General features: G+C 38.3%; 4 protein-coding genes across 6 annotated transcripts; 2 read left to right on the top strand and 2 right to left on the bottom strand.

Annotated features, from left to right (window-relative positions):
- The first annotated feature begins 861 nt into the window (after window positions 1-861).
- Deaf1 (deformed epidermal autoregulatory factor 1) lies at window positions 862-7,364 on the top strand. The gene is made up of 5 exons (XM_077412874.1): window positions 862-926; window positions 1,864-2,221; window positions 2,856-3,347; window positions 3,469-3,927; window positions 4,356-7,364. Exons 1-5 carry the CDS (start codon window positions 877-879, stop codon window positions 4,554-4,556), a joined length of 1,560 nt encoding a protein of 519 aa, XP_077269000.1. The 5' UTR covers window positions 862-876; the 3' UTR covers window positions 4,557-7,364.
- An 8-nt stretch (window positions 7,365-7,372) lies between these two features.
- Window positions 7,373-10,233, bottom strand: Wcd (U3 small nucleolar RNA-associated protein 18 homolog wicked). Its single transcript, XM_077412873.1, has 8 exons — window positions 9,963-10,233; window positions 9,589-9,746; window positions 9,252-9,512; window positions 9,002-9,176; window positions 8,746-8,931; window positions 8,257-8,448; window positions 8,015-8,183; window positions 7,373-7,933 (listed from the first exon to the last, which is right to left on the bottom strand). Exons 2-8 carry the CDS (start codon window positions 9,738-9,740, stop codon window positions 7,470-7,472), a joined length of 1,599 nt encoding a protein of 532 aa, XP_077268999.1. The 5' UTR covers window positions 9,741-9,746; window positions 9,963-10,233; the 3' UTR covers window positions 7,373-7,469.
- A 1,186-nt stretch (window positions 10,234-11,419) lies between these two features.
- LOC143901004 (sperm-associated antigen 6) lies at window positions 11,420-22,757 on the bottom strand. Its single transcript, XM_077412872.1, has 10 exons — window positions 22,629-22,757; window positions 21,867-22,129; window positions 21,470-21,680; window positions 21,194-21,372; window positions 20,946-21,119; window positions 20,730-20,882; window positions 20,504-20,653; window positions 20,265-20,423; window positions 13,238-13,383; window positions 11,420-11,644 (listed from the first exon to the last, which is right to left on the bottom strand). The coding sequence occupies exons 1-10, from the start codon at window positions 22,651-22,653 to the stop codon at window positions 11,506-11,508; spliced, it is 1,599 nt and encodes a 532-aa protein (XP_077268998.1). The 5' UTR covers window positions 22,654-22,757; the 3' UTR covers window positions 11,420-11,505.
- Window positions 12,533-20,185, top strand: LOC143901010 (uncharacterized). 3 transcript variants are annotated; one of them, XM_077412883.1, is made up of 3 exons: window positions 12,533-12,745; window positions 16,240-17,370; window positions 18,521-20,185. In XM_077412883.1, exons 2-3 carry the CDS (start codon window positions 17,188-17,190, stop codon window positions 18,602-18,604), a joined length of 267 nt encoding a protein of 88 aa, XP_077269009.1. In that variant the 5' UTR covers window positions 12,533-12,745; window positions 16,240-17,187; the 3' UTR covers window positions 18,605-20,185. The 3 variants fall into 3 exon arrangements, with proteins under 3 accessions (XP_077269009.1, XP_077269010.1, XP_077269008.1); XM_077412884.1 differs by having other exon boundaries at window positions 16,240-17,400; XM_077412882.1 differs by lacking the exon at window positions 12,533-12,745 and adding an exon at window positions 12,832-13,127 and having other exon boundaries at window positions 16,240-20,185.
- Window positions 22,758-22,827: the final 70 nt, after the last annotated feature.

The raw sequence follows: 22,827 nt of genomic DNA, 5'->3' as shown, positions 1-22,827 counted from the left end.
TTGACGCCGTTTAAAATTTAAGAACTAGTGTATTAGCTGAACATTATAAATATACATATTATCATGAATTTATCGGCTAGCTCAAATGTCAATAAGAATTGGCGTAAAACATGAAAAAATGTACCATATGGGAGAACGCTAATTAAATCGTCTTATCTACAGAGGAAATTGTACATTGCCTAACTTTTACATGTCAAAAAAATGGTTTATTTTTGTATCCACAATATTATTCAATACGCAATTTATTAATAAATTCTGACATTTTGCTTACTGATCAGTGAGATAGTAAAATGAGAAAAAGTTCTTATCCTTATTAATCATCATGTTTAAAACAAAGAAGCATAAAATAAGTGTAGAGAAAGATAAAAAAAATGAAGATTTATTAAAGATGTTGACAAATCTATTATGAATTATATATATATATATATATATATATAAAAATATATTTGCTAAAGTACTGCAGTTCAAGCTTTTCCCCTATATAATTTCACAATCTCCGCTTAAAAGCGTCTGATAATTTTTAAAACCCCTATTATACATTATACACACACAATACGCATATTTGCTTTTATTTAAAATACAGGAACATCTGAAAATTCATTATTTATTTTTGAACAACATATGGCGTAATATTGCGTAATATGTAAAATAATACATGTAAATATGAGCGGGGTAGGAGGGTCAAGAGAAGATCATGCTGTGCTCGGGATTTCTATCGTCTCCGAATCGAGGATAGAAATCCGTCGCTGTGCGGCGCCGCGGCGCCGACGCCATCACGCAAACGCGGCAAACGAAGCTAAGTATTCGGAAGTATTCGGAAGTGATCCAGACGTTCGGCAGGTAGTGAATTAGTGAACAATGTGAACATCAGTGAACATGGCGCACGAAGACTCGGAAGATGCATTTGTCAGTTTCCGTGACCTACTGTACGAAGATGAATTTTCTTCAATTTCTTCCTCCGAAAACGGCTTAAGCCCCTTGCACAATGCCAAGCAACAGGCAATAGGAACAGGAGATAGAAATCAGAAATCATGTATAAATGTAGAAAGAGTGACACAGACAATAGACGTCAATAGACACAGAAGAGTTTCCGTCACGTTGGAAATTCTGTGCCTATATTGCCCGTTGCCAACCAATCATAGCATTCGAATTTTTTAGGTTGTAATTAACGATTTTTTTGTTATTTCCTGTTCCTATTGCCCGTTGCCTGGCATTGTGCAAGGGGCTTTCCCTTTGAACATTCGCTCTGGCCCGTCCACACACATTCATACGAATGGCAAAGCTCGGATCTGATCCACGACTCGCGGACCGATCTGAGCGCATTCGGCGAACGGTCTGGCCTGGGTCTGGCCGATCTGTGCCTATTCGGCGCGGATCGGATCTCGGGTCTCGGATTGCCTCGGATCATCGTCCACACCAGTACGTTCGTTCGTGTTCGGCTTGGCTCGGATCCGAGCGTGCTCAGGTGTGGACGCGCCATTACTCGAGACTTCGAGACTCGAGAGAGAGCTGGAGCTGATGGGAATCACGCACACGAAGAGAAAGCATGTGTGTGTGCCACGCAACGTGCGTGTGCTCGGAACGCGCTCGGCGAGGCTCGGCCAGCTTCGGAATAGTAAACGAGGACGGCGACAAATGTTCCGTCTCTTTCTCGCGCGCTCGATCCTACCCGTGCGCGAAAGAGACGGAGCAATGAGCCATTACGTGGTGCTCGTCTACCATTCCGAAGCTGACCGAGGCTCGATGGCGGCCCGCCGAGCGTCGCCGAGCGTTCGGTGCGCACACGTACGTACGCGCTTCCTCTTCGCGACTCGCGCGCGCTCTTTGTGTGTGCTGAAACGAACTGTTCGGAACGCGGCGAAGAAGGAGCAGGTGGAAGAGGCGAGGAGACGAGACCGAGCGCGCGCGCGTGGCTTGGCGCGAGGCGAGGCGAGACGAGGCGAGAACAGCCGAAATGGAGGAGAGCCAAACATCGGAAAGTGTCGCCGTGCTACCGGACATGTCCGAACCGTTGACGAGCGAGACCGAGGAGGCGGCCGCGCTGACGAGCGAGCACGAGGCACATCCTGTCGCGGTCACGGCGAGCGTCACTACGGTGTCGGGCGTGCCGGGCGTTCCTGGGGTCGGCGTGCCGGTCTCTCTTCCCGTCGGCTCCATCATCGGCGTAGCGAACTCGACCAATGGCACGACCTTCAACGTCATCACTTCGGATCAGCTGCAGGTGCGCCCGTGGGCCAGCGGTCGTGAGCGGTCGCCGGCACGCTTTCTCGAGGAATCGCGGGGAATCTCGTCGGCGGACGCGGCGCTTTTTTTTTCCCACCCGCCTGCTATCGTTCCCGATGACGGTGGCAACGGGAAGCGTTGCTTGTACGGCGTGCCGTCCCGTCGACGATGTCCCTCGTTCAATTTGTCGTGGGAAGCTTAGCACGAGTTTTAACCTTTTAAAAAAATTTACAGGCTCAACATATTAGTTTTCATTCTTTAACGCAAATTTTGTGCCAAGATGAGGTCGTATACTTGGATTATTAATTCTTGTTATTTATGTCATTTAAGATTGGACAGAGACACTCTACAAAAGTGTTCTGGCTCAATCCTTTTAATCTTACGCAATATAAATAACAACAGCAGTTGAAATGAAACATTGCCGCAGAACTTAATTGTCTTTGTATTTCGACATAAGATTGATTTGGGCAAGCACAGTGTCTGGTTTATTTAGCTGTAAAGCTTTTTTTAATTAATATAATGTGCATCTAAAAATTTGTATCTTATTGCAAAACACATATGTTTAGGAGTAAAATAAAAAGAACGCGCTGGTTTTCAATTGTACATACTTGAGATATATTTTTCATTTACAGCTGCCAGGTTCAGGGCAGTTCAAGCAGATGCTATGCGTCGACAACGGATTCATTTGCGAATCGCGTCACGACAAGGACTCGGATCCTCTGCGTTGGAATGGTGAGCTGAAGGCGACTCACATAGTCATTCAGAACAGCACGGATGAAACGGAATCTGAGCAGATACATGTGTCGACGCCCAGCTCTCAGCCGATATACAGCTGGTCGGATTCGGCGAATCTGGCGGTGCTACCTATCAGATGTAAGAACACGAATGCGGAGTTGCACAAGAGTAGATTCGGTTCCGGCGGTAGAGGACGGTGTATCAAGCTCGGCTCGGATTGGTACACGCCTAGCGAGTTCGAGGCCCTTTGCGGCAGAGCGTCCAGCAAAGATTGGAAACGTAGCATTCGATTTGGTGGAAGAAGTCTGCAGACTCTTATCGATGAACAGATCTTGAAACCTCACGCTACCTCCTGTACCTGTGCCGCGTGCTGCGATGACGACAGCGCGGTAAGCGGATCAGTAGATTACTCGCGAGCCCAATATTCGTGTTCCGCATGTTCCAATGTGTGAAATGTATGTATGCTCGATATATTTGAGTTTAAATTGTATAATATTGATCTATTCACAGACAGGACCAGTTCGCCTCTTCACTCCGTACAAACGTCGAAAAAGACCCAAGGATTCATCCGATGGAGAAACTCCCTCGCGCAAGCACAAGATTGAGACTTCGCGTGACGGCAGCAATAACGATGAGAGCGGCGACGAGGTTGTTGTGCCTGACAAAGAGGTCTGGCCGCAGTTCGTTTCTGCTGATGGACTGGTCGTGCAGCAATCTCAGGAACAGGACACGGTTGTGCAGAATGCACAAACGGAAAACGGTCAAGGCGATGACGTCTTTAAGAAACTGGATGAAATGTCGAGCAAAATGATGAAGTTGGCTTACGAATTTAGACGTATTTTGGAAGAAGCGAAGGAGTTGAACAGGCAGCAGAGAAGGGAGCAGGCGTTGGTCGCGCAACTCGGCGGACGGGCGGATGTAATCGAAACCGTTGGATTACAACCGGCGTCTGATTCGCATAACAAAAAGGTAAAAAATATGCCTTTGCGGACAAAATATTTTTCGCTTGTGTTCTATCTTCAACGTTCCAATTTTTATATTATTATAACCGTCTTTTCTTATAAATAATTCGAAAACTTCAAACTTTATAAGTATAAATAAAATTAGGCAATTCAGACCAACAATTTGGTTCACATTTAATGCACGTTTCGGTGCCGAAGTAGATTTGATAAAGTTTCTAGTCTTCGTTTGTACACAAGTGTTTAATTAAGATTGGAAGATTACAACTTTCAACTGACCTCATTTCAAGCAGAAACTCGGCATCATTATGCACAAACTGCATGGTTTGTAGAGTTATTAGTTACTTGAAATCTACTTTGAAGCATAAATATAAATATAATAATTACAATAAAAAAATATAAGTATAATAAACACAAAAATATGTACAATAATTTCAGTGTGCCAACTGTAATCGAGAAGCGTTCGCAGAGTGCTCTCTATGCAGACGCACACCGTATTGCTCGACGTTTTGTCAACGTAAAGACTGGGGAAGCCACCAGATAGAATGTGTGAGGGGTGCAGCCGAGACTGTGATGCTCATAGTTGAAAGCGGCAACGGGGATACGAGCGCTCTCCCGACGACCGCGACGGACCAATAGCTAGTGTTTCTCACGCCAATTCACCAAAGGAATGCGAAAAACGAGAAATCTGATAGGGAAACATTGAAATTCAAGAAAGAGACGTAGATTTGAAGCGTTCACGTTACGCGAGAATAATAAAATGTATATTTATGTACGGTAGAAAATATTTTATGTGTATATGTTATACATATACGATATGCACGGACGGGCGCGCGCACAGACATATATGTACGTACGTTTATATGTATATATGTATGCGTGTATATATGTATTAATGATTATCAGGCTCTGAGATATGCAATTGACGGAGGGAGACAAGAAGAATCAACGAGAACCATTTGATATATCTGGATAAACATTTAAATATACAATGCTAAATTTATATTAATACTAAATTTGTATTATATTTATTGACTATAACAATTTATTTGAAATTAAATGCTTTGGTTCAAACGTGGCCCTCTCTAGCAATCGAAAATAAAGAGAAAAAAACAAGATCTTATTAATCACTCGCATAATTTCAAGCAAGATAAAATATATAGACGGTTAAGGTACAATGGACAGTGTGCATAAATTTACCAACTAATATTACAGGATTCTTATGTCCTCAGAGTCTTTGTAAACGCTAGGAAAGATTTTATAATTGTAATTTAGCCTTGAAGTGCTACTGTGAGATGTGGTACATATCTAATATCACGCCATTATTGTGTAAAACGTCATCTTGTTTTGTTTATGCACTAGATTTTCGAATCCTCGACTTTATTCTTCGTTATATTTTGCTTGATGCGAGTATTTATCTCACTATCATTGTATATCGTGTTAGTGAGTACCACTGCTTTAATGAACTGGATTACAAATATAAGGCTTTTGTTATTATCGTAAGAATTCTTATATTATCATTTCTAGATTTATTCGTTTGACACCATATATTGACTCTACATATGCATATATGCAATTAATAAGATTGTTTTTCTCTTATTTATCTTTTGATTGCAAAAGTGATGAACTATTGAAAAGAAGCTTTTTCGCGAATTATAAAGCAGATAAATTATACAAAATTATATTCTTTAATTATATTGTAATAAAATTCTAATTTAAATAATCCATAATTATATGTAATGCTAAAAATCGAGAAACTGCGATAAATGATAATCTTTAACAGTTCTTTGACGGTTATCAATATATAAATACAAAACATTCTGTTGAGTAAAATTATTTAAAATAATTTAAATTATCGAAAAAGTTTATAAAACATTAAAATCATTTTTATTTTTATTTTTTAATAAGACCGTATTCTTATACTTATTTTAATATCTATCTTTCTCTCTGTCGAGATGATTTTGATTATGCAAAGAAGCATAAATATATTAACTTTCCAATTTTCAGTTAATTTTTCGGAAATTATCTGAAAAATTGTCTTTGCTTGCTTTTTCATATAAAGAATCATTTTCCTCCTTTACTGTCAGATTAGAAAACTGTACATACATGAAAACGTGTGTACGTGTGTATATTTATGTGCGCGCACGCATAATATAACGTACATCACACACACATATATATATATATTAAATTATGATAATCCGCAGCTTGCTAAGTAAGCTCGTAACGACTCGATGTTTTTCGAACAAAAAAGTATCGAGATGTAATAACGAAACAGTATGTGTATGTATGTATGTATGCGTGTGTACATGTTATTTTAGAAATATTGAGTTCTAAATTACTTATTTAGAAATGTATACGGAGCGCAATATATACGAAGTTCTGGATGATTTACTTTCAATGAACATGCAAGCGACAAATGACCAATGGTGACAATCACCACAATTCTATAAGATAAATTTGTAACTTAGACGTTACATTTCGTATATATCCAGGAATATGTCATTCATTGCACATTATGGGCCGATTCCACAGTCTCCGATTAACTTGATCCTCCGATTAAACTCACTCTTCGTCTCTTTCTAGGACAGTTAGAAAGAGATGCAGAGTGAGTTTAATCGGAGGATCACATTAATCGGAGACTGTGAAATCGGCTCTTAGTCATTTTGCTTTTCTAAACATTCATGTGAAATATTATTTGAGCCTGATTTATTTATAAAACTCTTACACCTATATATAACATTTTTTACTCATAGTACAAATATATTAATAAAGATATAAAAAAAAATATTTATTGCAATTAGATACGCGGTAAATAGGAGAACTGCAATGCGTACAAAGTCTGTATTATATGTAACGTGCAAAAATCCATTAGACTGCACGCGTATTGAGATTTGTTTAAATGAAAAAAAGAAAAAATAGCTTATAGTCTTTATTACTTTGTACAAGAATTTTCATAATGGCAAGATGTATTATTTGTATATAATCATTTTGTGTCTCTTTTAAAAGCGATATTCGAAAAATGATATTTAAATGTTAAGAAACTTTATCTTAATGAAGTGAGGATGATTTAAATGTAACACATTTATCACTTTTCTAAAATTCTTTCTTCAAAAAGAAAAATTGCTTTAATGCGAAGAAATTACGCACTTTACTTTTAATAAAGGCAGAATAAAAAGATTAATTTTTTTTTTCTACTGCACGAATGCGTTTCTACTGCATGATCTTGAAACAACAGTATAACTTGACATGTGATACTATAAATAAAAATATGTACAATTTTGCTTTTTGAACGTGTGTGGAAATTTTTGTAATTTCTTGTTTAAGCGTATGTATAATGTAGCACTAGTATCTTTCTAATGTCGCGTAGCTTTACGACCGTGGCTTTACCTATACTGTGTAATTAATTGTACGAATAAACTAATAGCAGTAAGTAGGATAAAGCAATTAAGATATACCTATAAAAAAATTTAATTACACCAAATCTTATATATTCCATACAGATTTTTATACTGTATACAAGCCATTAGAAAAATTCTCTTATGAATACAATCAATAATTTCCATAATGCCTCAACCTATACAGTAAAGCGGAACCTGTTCTATTTGAAATGCTGAGATAACCACTGCCAGGGGAAAAATCAATCGTTTGTGACATTCCTATGATGGTTTGAAATGTCGGGAAGTTCGAGAACACGGTAAACGATGGTAGATGCAACATCCTAAATGCATTGTGTTTGTCAACCGATGCCGCACTCAGTATCTCGGAAGTTGGATTAAATTTCAGGCTCGTAACACTAGTCACGAGATTCATCATTATCTTTACAGGCGCGGGGATTTGATTCTCCAGTACAGTTTTCATGTTGTACAGATTAACCACACCCTGCGCGCTGCCCGTAGCCACAAATTGACCGCTCGGGGACACGGCGAGCGATGCGCAAGATAAGCATCCGTCATCTATGGCACGATTGATGCACGTGCGAGTATTCAAATCCCATATATACATCTCGTTGCCGTCTGCGGTTTGAATAAGAAAAAAGATATGCCATACTAATCTAGAAATCTCGTGTATACAGAAGATCGTACAAGCCTACTCACCACCGTGCGTGATAAGCGTTTTACTGTCTGGAGTAAACGCCAATACCCTACATTTTGAATTCATCTTGAGTGTGCAGACTAGTTCTTTAGTAAAACTGTGTAACAAATATATCTCGCCCAATCTTCCGCACAAGGCTATTAATTTGCCATCAGGGGATACTTCGTAACGCTGGAAATACCAAAATATAGCCTTCAATCTACAAAAGTTGTTTCTGATATGACAGATCGATGATTCGACAAACCTTCATGTTTGTAATCTTATGTGGCAGAGGTAATTTATACGTCTTGTCGTTCATCAAATCATAAGTATAACAATACGGATAATATTGGGAGCCAAGCAAAATTTCTGTTCCCTCCTTCATAAATGTCGCTTTGCTAATTGGATATTTTTCAAATTGCACGCTATGCAATTTTTCATTTGTATGTCCATCCACCTGTAAAACAGAAACAATTTATTATTAATAATAATCGACGAACGTTCTAATAATTCAATTGATTTAACTTCGGGAGAAATTCTTATCTAAAGGCTCGCTTTCTTAAAGGCGAGTTCAAGTTTAAAATGTTTAAAGATACATTTCTCAAGTAATGTTTTTAAATCGAGATAACGTAAAATAATAAGATTACAGAATCTGAAGAAAAATACAAGCAGAAAGCTTGTAAAGATTTATCACGCTATATATTCGATTACATCTTCCTGTATTTAAAATTAAGAAATCTTTGCATTTAAATACCTGAAATAGGGATAAGACGCCTGATGTACCAGCGACCAAAGCCACAGTGGATGACGGATGAAATTCTACGCTGGTAATAATAGGGCCTTCCGTGTGAGTGCTTCTATTCAAAGCCTTGAGCGCCTTAATGTCGATAACGTTTTTCAGTAGATTCTTTACTTTCGGCGCTTCCAAATGGCAACTGTGCTAAATATGGGAAACAATATTAAGATTACGATCCATTGAGCCGAAGAGGAATTCCAAGACACCAAAGTACCTTCAAGATATCGCTATCCAAGTCGTCGTCATCATCCTCATCCTTTCTTTCGAGTTCAGCCCACTTGGGCGTGCCCACGAACAATTTGTATCTGTTCTTCAAATATGTGCTATACAATTTTTCCGGCCTCTCGCACGGTAATTTGCGATTTTGCATATTCAGAGCTGTATCTACGCTGTTGGAAAATATAAAAGTCCGTACAATAAAGGAAAAATATACAATACACGTATCAAAAGATATTTCTTCTTACGTGTAATTGTAATCGTCCTCGTCTATCCATGCCGCTTTCTTCTCCTTCGACTTCGTATCATCGTTACGACTTGAAACTGAAGTATCCTGATCTGATTCAGCCTCGCCAACTTCGCTGTCCTCGCTGTCCTTCTCATTATCCCTGCTATCGTTTACGATCGTTTCGGAAACATCAACGGCTTCATCTTTTGCCTTCGTCTCAGACTTATTTAATAAGTTATTTATGATATCGCTCGGATCGCCAAAGACTATTTTCTCTAACCTGCAAATTAAATGTACCATTAAACATTCGCGTCAAAAAGATTATCACGCTCGTCTCATTTTCCAAACGTTTTTACCTAGCCTCTTCCTCAGGATCGTACTCATTTTTTCGCTTTTTTCTCAAAGGCGCCGTGAATTTTCTATTGTATAATACTTTCGACCGCTTCTCAGCTTTGCCGTCATCTCTGTCACGTTTAAAACCCTTTTTACGCGAAGTCTTCTTATCCATTTCGCTCTATTCGGCAAAACAAATTTAATGAGGATTATGATTTATGAAATTAACCGCTATTTCCTAGGACTCTATTATTTCCAACGTCTGCTAACCTCAAACCGTTAACTTTCAGACTAACCAACTTCTACTGGTTATTCTGAAAGTTAACTCGGTTAGAGGTTAGCAGACGTTGGAAATAGTGGTCCTTAATTAAATACCGTAATATTTCTTTGTACGTACCTATTATATCTCTTCGTTCGTTCCAGGAGATAAACCTTGTCTCGGTCACATGTAGCGTGGCTGTCGATCGACAAGCACGTCGGCGTGGGATAAGTCAGATTCGTTCCAAAATGTACTGACGAGTGACGAGTGACGGTGCGGCCTACTCGTCCCGAGAAGTGGAACCGAACTTACTCTGAACTTAAACCAACAAATGTATGTATGTACAGTACTAACAGTACAAAAAATTGCAGGAGCCATAAGCAGAAAGCAGAAGGCAGAAGCCATATGCGCATTGCGCATGCGCTATGGTGTCTGTATCTGTAGGAGCTCTACGCGTTCAGCAGACAGCCGCCGGTCGAACATGATTGGCTGATAGTGATTGACACCCCTGTCATGCGTTTTGAAACCCTTTCTCAGTAATTGTCAAAATTCAATCGAAATGTATTTTTCTCACTTGTAACCTTTCTCGACGACTCGCATGATCAGCCGATCAAAACGAAGTCAAATGAAAAAAATCACATAATTTGGAAAAAATAACATACTTTGTCACGTATGAAATTTTACACCATACGTCATCAAATTATTTTTCTCTTAGCAAAAATTGCCTGAAATATATTTCTGAACGTAAAAACCTACAAACAGTCACATGACTAGCACGTAGCGAGACGCCTACCTTAAATTCGCAAAAGTTAAACACAATATTTCCCGCACAACAGACGCACGTGACGGGAATGCTTCACCTGTCTACTTACACCATGATAGTAACTATAAGGAGATTTTAACTGAGGAGCTACCAAAGTATTTACTAGGAAAGAAGAAGAAAAAGGATAGAATGTTGATAGTCAGATACAGATGCGGGAGTGAGGTGAAAGGCAGTGAACATTGGAAAAAGGAAGAGGATAGAAGATGCAAAATATGCCAAAAAGAAGAGGAGAACGTAGAACATATACTAAAAGAATGTGAAGCGACAAAAAGCGAGATACAGTTAAAAGAATTTTTGGGAGAGGAAGGAAAAGGACTAGAAGTAATGAAATGGATAGAAAATATTAGAAAAGAGGCGGAGAAAAGGGAGGGGTTGGAGGGAGAAGAGTAGGAAGGGAAATTGAAGGACAGTTAGAATATTAAGAGAAAGGGAGGGTGAGTACTAACATGTGAGGTCGCCCAAAGGCCAGGGGGCCTATTACGTATCTTTTCACGAGGTAAAAATGCAAAAAGTGAACAGATTTACTATAGATTTCGACCAATGAAATCGTAGATTAATGAATTCTTTCACTTTTCGCATTTTCACCTCGTGATAGGTAATAGACCCCGAGGATTTGAAGAGAAATATGAGATTTGTAAAGGTTTGGGTACGTTCCTGAAAAACGCCTTGTAAAGCCGCGAGGCACACAATAAGAAATATATTATAATTAAATCGCGCAGCCAAAATCATTCAAGATCTTTCGATAAACGCAGATTTAAAATTAATTGAACCGTTATACGATTTTTAATTACAATAATCCATATTCACAAATGCTTCTCGGCTATACAAGCAGAATACAATGACGAAATATATAATTTATCATCCCTCATCGTTATAAAGCGACAAGCTGGACTCCGTGTTCTCGGACGACGATTTGTGATCGAAGACGAAAAGACCCTTCGGCTGGTACTGCTCCACAGCTTCCAGAAGGCTGTCCGGATAACCGGGCGAATAATATCTGAAACAATGTAGTGATATCCGTGACGTAAAAATTTAGGAGATAAAAAAATTTGTCTCAACGACATCTGCCTTCAAAAGAAATACTTGAACTTTAAATTTGATGTCGACAGAGGAGAAGAAAAGAAAAAAAAAGAAGAAAAGAATTAAAATGCAGAGTACAATTGTAAGAGCAGAAATGCTATCTTTTGATGTATTAAGATTGAATCTATAATAGATTGAGACTATATAAATTAGAGATTAGAGTTACATCAATTCAGAGAAGAAATGGATTAAAATTATATAAATTTATCTGAACTGATCGAATTCCAATCTTCCAATTTTTGTATTTCGATTGCGTGTTGAAATGAATGGAAATAGAGGAAAATTAATATTCGTTTCAAGTATGTTTTAGTTTTATTTGCCCTTTTTTTCTCGGAACAGACACGAGAACATTATCATTCTCTTTGCGCCGATCGATACGTAAAACAGATTATCAACAGAAAAACAAGAAAAAAATAAAAGATTACAAGCGATTCAAGCGAATGAAGACAAGCTCTAGGCTCATACGATGGTTATCCGAAAAAAAGAACAGTACAGCAAAATCAGAGGCTAACATGTGAGCAATAAATGATGATGTTACCGTTAAATTATTATAGCAATTTATTGTCTAACGGTAGAAAAAAACGTGGTGCACGTTATTTGGACTGTGCTATATAATTAAAATAATTCAAAGAGAATATTAAACAATGAGAATTTATAAAAAGTAAAAGAGGAAAAGGAAGAAATTATTAATTCAGATCTTATTGCGCGCGGAAATAATAACTGGGACGATTTATTGATCCTGCGCGCGCGCGCGCGCGCGCGGGTCTCGCCACGAAGCGCCACGCGACGATGTACGCACTAAGTACTCCGAGTTGGCGTTTGGCGATCAGCTGTGACAACATGGCGGGCGTGCTGTTTATCGCACGGTCGATTTAAATTAAGACACCGGGGATCCAGAAACGGTGCCGCGGCAGTTATTTGCATACGCTGGCGGCGCGTGAACTGGCGTGAACGCGATGGTGACGGTTAGCCCAGATTTCTAGCAGACGAGGCGCGAGTCTCGCCTTCGCCCACGCGCGTAAGTACCTTCGACGGGCGAAAGCCAGAAAGAGATAAGGTTATACGCGAGCAACTAGTGTTTGTAGTAATTAATTCATTCTGTAAGCGTATCGCGAATCGTCTGTCGCTCCTCTCTCCCAAAGAAATTAGGCCTCCGTCCTGATCCCGCGTACGTAACAGCCACTTTGCGACAGGAATCAATGTATCTCGCGTAGGGAATTAATTATGAATTAATGACCTGACTAGATGGCCTTCCACGAAAGGGACAAGACACTGAAGTTCTTGAATGAGCAGTTGTCGGAAGAGATATTTTGCGTACGCGCGACGTAGAGAAAGCAGAGACTCGTGACAGAGGAGGAATCAAAGATAATTGCAACTTTGAGAGACAGAAGTGACACACGGTGAGGGGAGGACACGTTTGGTAAAATTGTTTTGCAATGGATGTCCTTCTGATTTTACGTTAAACTACGAGGATGAAAGGGGTAGAAAAAGGAGAGCAAAGGAGAGTAACCTGACGATCTCCTCCGGGAAGCAGCAATTGATTATTGTTATGTATTCCGAGAGGGTGGTGCCCGGCTCAGCTTGAATCTCTTGTACCTTTTTCAAGCCGCCGGATGTGACGAACAGCCTCCTCGCCCTAGCGTCGTGCGGCAAGATCTGTGCGCGAAGAAACACGACATTACATACCGTACATATATACCAGAAACAATTCGATTATTACACATAAGAGAATTGCCCCCCCCCTCCCACACCCACCGTCCTCGTTTCCTCTGCAACGAAGAAGGTCAACGTTCACGTGAAACAATCGGTTAATATTTGTCGACGTAACGGGCAGAGGCACCGTGCCGCGCGGAAACGCGCTGTCGTGTATACAGAATCAGAAATACGACGTAGGAAACGTTAGAGGATCGCGTATGTTGCAACGCGCCTAAGAATAAGGCTTCTCTGAAACCTGACCTGCACCACTATCTGAGAGCGCATTCTCCAGGCTCTTCTCATGCTTTCTTATTCTGTGCTTCCGGTAAACTGATACAAGTCAAGGGAAAGCTGAGCGTTGCTTAAGTTAATCGTTATCTGGAATATATGCATATTTCGAATAACCATTGACTTAAGTGCGCGTGCATATTTGTACGTGTGTTGTAAATCAGATCGTGTACACTGTTAAACGATGAAATTAATCGTTCTATTTGTCTGTGTTTCCAAATTTGTCATTTAAAATTGAATGCGCGCCTCTTGGAAAGCGTGGCCCCGGTGTTAAAACAAGATAAATCTTGTTAGAACCACACCGTTCTTCCTGTAACGAGTTCTCAGCTTAAACTGAGAAGATATATAGCACTTGGGTAATGCTGTGCAAAATATAGGGAGAAATGTTTCAAGCAAATGCTGTCACATTAAACAAAATATATCCCCAAAAAATGTCGAGATTTACGTACCAATAGATTTAAGTGCTAAGTTTTAATTTCTCGCTTTTTCAGTCTACTCGACTCCTCACACTGCATATTTGTTCTCGTAAACATATGTCAAACGTCGCGTTACTCATCGTGTTTGTGATCCTAATTCTGACTCATCAGTTAAAGCAATGTTTGCTTCGCATGCAATCGAATGTTCGCCTATTAAATCTAACTATCTTTGACGTCAATAATCGAGATGACAGCAATACATCGGGATGATTGTTTGTATATGGAACAGCCTGTTAAGAGAATCAATAATCTTCCCATTAAACTTCTCTTACAATTCTGAGTCGTACTATCGGGATCAGAAAATTGTTTATTGAGGGAAAGAGAGAGAGAAAAAGGAAAGGGGAGAAAAGTGTGCGTATGTGTGTTTTAAATTGAACTAAATTAATTAAAAATTAAAAGCGAATAAAAAATGATTCCTTTTGTTAATTTCAAATGGTCTCGCTGTCATAGAAATTTATAATACAATTAATAAGCTGTCGAAAATTATGATATTATATTCATTGTATTTTAAAGTTTCTGTTGAACAAACGTGATAAGAAGCAATCGAATTATCATTTTTAATATCGCTAGATATGAATTTTCATTATCGACTCTTATCTTATTAACTTATTATCTTATTAAACTTTATATATATATATATATATATATATATATATATATATGTATATTACGTATACACTCCGTGTACAGAGTACCCACCCCACGTACCATTTCGTATTTAATTTTTAATCAAGATGCTTATTGTTAGAGTCAACAGAGTGATATGTTCAATTTCTTGATTCTTTTTACAAGTTTCTAAATTATGTCCGTAACAATATTTCAAGTTACGTAACGAAAAATATATAATTTGTTTTTTCCGAAAAATGCTTTGCGCTAAGTTGATATCGTAAGATAAGAGATAAGTAGGTGTACACCTTATTATATTGTTGATATAATTAGCATCGTTTAAAATTGATTTACGCCCTAATTCCTCGATAGTTCACATGACACCACGGAAATAACACTAAATTCGCTTACATAAAAGTCGTATAATTTTCATAACCGCGATGTATTAAATTTTGCAATCGTCATTATTTAATTTTACGCATTTTGCATTGCAATCGAATGCAGAAATCGGCCTTATTCTTGGAGGAAAAAGGAGAGATAAAATTGGAAAAATGAAAAATAAAAAGGGGGAAGGAATAAAAATTCGGCAGTGGTGTTTCCTCAATTCCGCGTCGCTGCGTAGCTTTATTGACCGGTTCTCTATCGTTGACATCGAATTTCATCAACAACACACTATCGTTATTAATAGCATCAATTTTGACGCAGTATTTATCATAGAGCACTCTGCGCAGTTTTGAACATAAGAATAATTTATGTCCCTACACATATAGAGTGTTATAAAAAAAGTGTTTAAGTGTTTAAGACTAAGGATATATAGTATTCAAAGAAGAGTATATCAAACCCAAATAAGTTCAGAAAAATTAAGCACGATTAATAAAGTCTGATCTCGCTAGAAACGTTTTCCCATTTTGACAATGCAGCCGACTTGCTTGAATTTCCGCATAAATTCATATAATCTTTTTAAATTGATTTTTGCATACATTTTGTGTGTAAAAGTATTAGGGTGAGATTATCGAAAAGTGAATACTTCTCTTGATGTATTACTTATCCGATATTTTATTCCGAAACGCCTTGCGAGGAATATTCATTTTTCGACGATTATATTTTAATATTTTTATGAGGAACGAGGAGATATGTGTAAGACTTAAGACTCGATTTACATAAAAAGAAAATTATGTACAAAAATTCGAGTAAGTTACTTGTGGTTACTAAAACTGAAAATCATTTCTATCTTCGACGTAGTTAATCTTTCTATGTTAATTAATCTTTTATTTTTATTTTGCGATTATTTTTATACTGTACACGCTTTGGATTTTTTTTTTTAGTATCTTAGTACGTAAACACGTGCCGTGTCTCGATTTTTCAGAGATATTTTATGGCACGTTCGCTCGCGTTCTCTGCGTGTTATTTGTTTAAATTTACATCGCTCGCTCTCGTCTGTTTACAGTTTGTTTCGCTCGACGTTGGACCGTGAGTGGAGCTGCGCCATACTGATGTATAATATAATAGAAGACATTGCGACACGTGCGTTTTCAGCCACGTTGCATCATACCCGATGACAAAGTATCAAAACCGCTCACTCGTCGATCTTACCCTCATTGCAGTTCAAGAGGGACTACCGAACCAACCCGGAAGTTCCATGAAAACGGCTTGACGAACAATTTATTCGTGTGCTTAATTTTACGCCGTATTCAGAGCTAAGTTTGGAAGCCAAAACGTCCCCTCAAGCGCGAATGCGTTCGGACTGGAGAGATGTGCGTTTGAAAAAGATTAGAAACTGCGCTTTTGCGTGTGCGAACGTTCCGTCGTAGAAAGAGGAAAGCTGTACGGAGCTATACGGAGCTACACGAGACTGATACACAATTTAATCGTGGACAATTCGACGATTGAAGATTAAAGAGTTAGGTTTAGTTGACGAAAAACGTACTGATTTTTGCCGTAAATAGCGTCGTTTCAAGTATTCGCGTGTAATCGCGAGCGCTCGGTACATAAAGCGCCGACAACGAGTCGAGATATAGCTGCCTTAAATTTTCAAGATAAGCGACAGTTTGAATGACGAAAAAAAACAGGGACGCTTTATCACTATACTCCTACAAGTTGCACATTACGTATTTGCACATATAGCGTATCTATAAAATCTCTTCTGCGAAGTCTCCTAATCAGTTTTTCCGAGATCACGCGACAGAGACCTAAAAACCTGCGCTAAAAAAACGAGAAGTTGCGGTTTGAAAAATTTTTTCAAGTATCCGAGCATCTAGGTTTTCACATTTGTGACACAATTGCGAGGTTTATTGATTGTATATTCGTGCGAACAGTTACGTTAAAAGGAGGAACGGCTCGGGCGGGTGCGTAATAAAATAATAAGAGACAAGATCGAGGAGTTGTCGCGATCAGAATGATAAATAATCAGCATTGTGTGATCCTTAACACGGGCGAGGCCAACAATTATCATCAACCGGTCTCGGCCAAGCCCTCGGTTGTCTCGGTATCGAGCATCGACTCTGATGTCAGCGACAGAAGGGACGTACGCGAAGAACTGTACGCCGGGATCTTTAGGAGGCACAGAAAAACTATACTGGTATTAGGCAGTTTTCTCAAGATGTTAAGGGTGAATAGGAACATGAACAATTACGCTAGCATTAAACCCAATGACGAAACAGATGAGTAAGCTAAGTCGTTGCCGGATCAGTTGAGTGACCGAGAACTTGCGTTTAATAGCGTTTTCTGCTGGGAAAACTAATGCAACACTAGTGCACACTGAGTGCAATTTTATTGTTTAATGATCTACTGTGTTTAATTTGACAAATTTTTGTCAGTAGAACATTAAATACTGAAAATATGTGAACTGATTTTTCACATTGGAACAATAAAATTGCACTCAGTGTGCACCAGTGTTGCACTATTTTTCCCAGAAAACGCTATTAAAGTGCAATTTGAGTATAAAGATAGACTTTATCGATACGTTTTTCTTTCTCTCTTTTTTAATATATATTATATATATATAACAAATACGGCCAGATATTTTTTTAAACGTAACTCGTTGAGCACTCGAAACGTAAAAAAAACTTCTGTAAATAAATAAATTTGTATAGAAATTTTGTAAGATATCAAATAAGTGGTAATCTTGGTTCTAAATTACTCTAAATTACGATATCAATTCTGTATAAAATTGCTACAAATATTTGCTCTCAATTATTTTATAGATAATTCAAGAGTTACGCTAGATTAAATCCAGTTTTAATATTTAAAATCTCCGGTTTTATATTTTTACATCATTGATTGTTTTTAATTTGTTTTTCTGACTCTCTTTTTACGAATTATTTCTAGAAAAACATTTTTTTCTAAATCACTGATTAAAAAATAACAAGATCAATGAAAGAATACTGCCAATTGAAAGATTTACATAAAAATAGGGAAAAAGTTCTTATATAAATATATATATACATAAAAACATTTTAATTGTTGTGAAAATGCAGAAAAAGGTAGAGAAAAAGTAATTCACTTTGTAATCATAGATCAATCCTGCCTATCAAAAAATCAATTGATATAATATCTTTTGACGTGTTTCTTTAAATTCTCGTCATTGGTTTTAATATTATTCCATGACAGCTAAATGCAATACATAAAGTTTCGGTATATTTTAAAATTTACGTGAATTTTCAACACATTCATTCAACATTCATAAGAGAAAGTTCGATGTCGAATAATTTTCTGTTTTGTTTTTGCAGAAATATTTGGACAGGTTGCACGATCTGAGCCGGATATACGCCTTAATTGCTTTAAGATTTGAAACGCACCAAAAGTTTTGGTAAACTCGCTATATTTTTTCTGCATTTCGTCGTGCATTATGCAGCTGCATTTTAAAATTTTCTCGTCTTAAATACGCGTCGTCTCACATGTTCCACATTAAAATGTGACGTTTGTGTTTTATGGACGTTTAAAACTCTAATGTTCTTCACGCTTTCACAATGTACTGAGAGAGAATTCTTTTGTAGAATTTAAGAAAAATTTCTGTTGAAAAGAGATAAGAACCGCTAATGTTGCCGATACAATCCGAAATGACCCATCAAATCGGCCAGCACCTTAATGTATACTGAAATTACTGTGTTATTGTTGACGAGCTTAATATTTATTAGAGATACATAACTGAGGGCATATGTAACAGTATAAGATTTGTATAATACATATGAACTAATACGAATATCAAATCAATGCCTTATCACTTGAAACTTTAACGTATTTTCTAATTTCATCGGTTGATCGTCGATTGATCATCAACATTTGTTTACTTGATTGCTCTTCATTGTCCTATATCCGAACATTTTTGTACAATTCGTGTCTTTGTATCAGATACTGCCATTAGAGAATAAAACGATAAGGTAGACGCGAATTAGTGAGAGCAACTTGGAAAACAATCATGCGTTCAATTTCCTAAGGCATACCTAAACAACAATTTTTAAATGAGTTTCTATTCAATAAGTCATACATCTCTCTGTACTTAGCCGAACCACTCGCTGTCGTAAGACTGAAACATGTGCTCTTTTGGAACATTAAACGTGCCATACTACCTTAGAAAAAAAAACGTTTGAAAGCGCGCGCGAGAGAGAGAGAGAGAGAGAGAGAGAGAGAGAGAAGGATGAGAGGAAGGAAAAGGAAAACAACTTATGTATTTCTGAGCATACATGATACGCAGCATATCTATATGTAATGGCAACGCAATCGCAATTATATTCTGTACCTAAGTGCAATCTAATCGAAAACTTGTTTTGTGCTTTCGAAATAAACAATCGAAAGTAACTTGGCTGCAGATATCAATCAGAAGATCTGTAGAAATATAAAGTTATTCGAGCAATTGCAATTAAGTATGCGTAAGTGTATGCGTGCGTGTATGTGTGTGTCTGTGGAAATTCTTATATATACGTATGATAATAGCGTTAGAAATAATTCTCTTCGGAACTACCAAGATATACTTGAAATCTACATATATCTTATGGGAGGGTATAATAGTTTTCACGAACCTAAAAGAAAAGGAAACATTTCGCGTCCCTTACGCGCAGCTGCTTCTGACCAATTTTTAAGTAGAGCAAAAATTTGTAGGTATGTTAGTAGCTTCGTCGTATATTCGTTTGCATATATTTAAATATTGTGCAACGTAAAAACATCCACGTAATCACGAAACGCGCGATCTTCATTGAGCGACGATGAGAGGCAGCGCGAGCTATATTTTGCAATCGATTGTTAAGATCCTATGTGACTTTTGTAATGAGCAACTATGTCCTAAATGCGTTGTTGTATTGGATGAGAAAGAAAATTTGTATTATCACTTTGTATAACGTATCATTAGAACGTATGTGAGACACACTTAATAAAGCATTCATATTATGTTTAATAAATTCTCGGATACTGTTCTCTTCGCCACGTTATTACGATCGTGAGATGTTCAGTCATCTCGATTGGATTGTAAAATCTTACCTTGCTAAATTGTCCCAATACATATTTCAGGATATTAGGCGGCACGTCGTGCAACAGGGATTCAAGAGCCTCGACGTACATGCATTTTTGTAGAATCTGCTTTAACGCCGTGTTACATTTCGCCTTCAGATCCTCGGAACTTTTCGGATCGTTATGCAACTAACGAAATTTGTAATGCGTGAGATCGGAAATGTTAGCAAATTCCGACGGAAAGAATAACCGATTGAATAACTGAATACCTCCAGTAGCTTGGACAATATGTTCGCGACCGCAATCGCTTTTGCATGTTCGGGCGTGTGCTTGCCAATTTGCCCGATAGCCCAGACGGTCACCGCGAGAATATGATCTTCCGTTTCCTCTTGCAGCACGACCGCTAATTGCACGACACCCTGACGCGAAATAATTATTCTAGCGTGTTGTACAAAGTGCGAAAAAATTGCCTCTTTACTTCCACTTGATTCGTACTTTGGATCCTATCACAGCCACGGCCAGCTGATCGGAATGACCGGCGATGTAACCGAGCGCCATGATCGCCGGTAATCTGGTCGCCGACTTTGAGGTGTTAATTAATTCGATAAGCGCAGCGATGCCGCCGGAGTTCACCACAAGTTGCGCCAACTGAAAAGTTGCAGATTTAGCGAGAAGAATCTCCGCTGAGAAGTCGTTGCGCCTTCCGTTTACCTCAAACGTGTGTTTGCAGATCTCCCTGGTTAAAATCGCCGCGACTCTACCGACATTCTCATCTGGATGTGCCATGTGTACCAAAATGTCTGGTAAGATCCCTGCCTCAACCACAGCCTCCGCCAAATCTGCGGAGTGCTTAGCTATGCTGCTCAGCGCTAATAACGCTTGACGCTGCAGACATTTTATAATTGTAATCCAGCGTTAATATCTCGAGATTGTTTAACATACGATTTGCGTCAAATTACCTTCGCCTTGGCATCGAGATTGGTCAGAGTTTTCGCGAGGAAGAAGATTGCCCCGGCATCCACCACTGCCTGCGCGAGTTCGATACTGTGTTTACTCATGTCGCTGATGGCCGACGCGCCGATTTGTTTAATATACAATTCGGGCTCTTGCAGACACAATACGAGAAGAGGTATCGCGCCTGACGATGAGGATACGATTAAAAACAGCAAAAAAATATTTCATCAATAAGCAAGCTTTCATCTTCATCGCCGAAAAATTAATCGAGATAATTTTACCGGTATCCACTGCCGCTTGAGCCAAGTTCTTATTATGCCTCGCGATATATCCCAGTGCCCAAGCGGCCGCTTCCTTCACTCCGGGATCGAAGTCTTCCAGGCATCTGACTATAGTCTGCAGGCCGTCGTTGTGTACGACTATTAACGCCAGTTCCGGCGAATGCTTGGCTATCGCTCGCAAGACGAACAGCGCCGCTTTCTTATAAAATTTCTGCGACAATACATTTCTCTTAATAGCTAAAGAAGTATATATCTTTATAATACACGCGTATAAAAGATTCATGGGATGATTGCCCGACTATGTCAAAGTTTTTTTTCCGAACAAGAGGAATACGGCGCTTCGGATTAATTTCATTCTCTATCACGATCGAAGTGCTTACATTTAAGGAGCTCGTACATTTTGTTTGTCTATGTTCTTCATCAAGTGCGACAGTACGTCTTTTCTAACGACGGCGTGCGCCAGTCTGGGATTGTAATTCGCCAGCTTGCCGAGAGCGATCGCGGCCACGTGTTGGATGGACGGTACGGCGTCCGCTAGCAAAGGACGCAGGAGGTCTATCGCACCAGCCGCTTCCAGGCAGTCGATGTTGTTCGACTTTGAGGCCAGATCCGCGACAGACTGCACGAACAGCAATCGCGCCTTTTGATACTGATCGAAAACTATGTACAGAAAGAGATAGAAAAATGTTATTAGTAATATACATATAAAAAAATATAATAATATATAATAATCTTAAAAGGCTCTGATTAAAAATCAAACGTATGAATAATATACATATTATACTACTCCAATTATTTTAATATATTATACATATTAATTACATGCTTTATATATATATATATATATATATATATATATATATTATTCTAATAATATTCAGTATAGAATATATAAATATGTATTAATATACATTTGCTATAATTGAAAACTAGTTACAGAAAAAAATAAAAAAACATGTTATTAGTAATATAGAGCAATATAATAATATATATAATAATATATTGTATTACTTCTATATTATTCTAATATAATATGCAGTATATATAACATATATAAATATATATTAATATACATATAGTATAATTTTTCACACACCCAGAGATGTCAATATATCTTCATTGGCATTTGATTATTATAACAGAAGAATAATAGGCGTACCTTGTAAGATTGAGCGTGCCGTCATATTAATTTACTCCAAGATATACAGACGCTGCATCTAAACATCAGTTCATCATTGCCACGCATCCAACGTACGATTCTTGTCGCGGAACGGACTCTTGACAGCTCTCGGTCTCGGCGAGGTCGTCATCTGTTTAAAAAACGAAAAACTGCCGCTTTTAGGATCGTGGCAAACGGA

This window comes from Temnothorax americanus, unplaced genomic scaffold (genome assembly GCF_048541705.1).
Source record: "Temnothorax americanus isolate GAGA-0224 unplaced genomic scaffold, ASM4854170v1 Scaffold31, whole genome shotgun sequence".
Classification (NCBI taxonomy): Eukaryota; Metazoa; Arthropoda; class Insecta; order Hymenoptera; family Formicidae; genus Temnothorax; species Temnothorax americanus.
The sequence above is the reverse complement of the archived record's forward strand: the minus strand, read 5'-3'. Positions and strand labels throughout refer to the sequence as shown.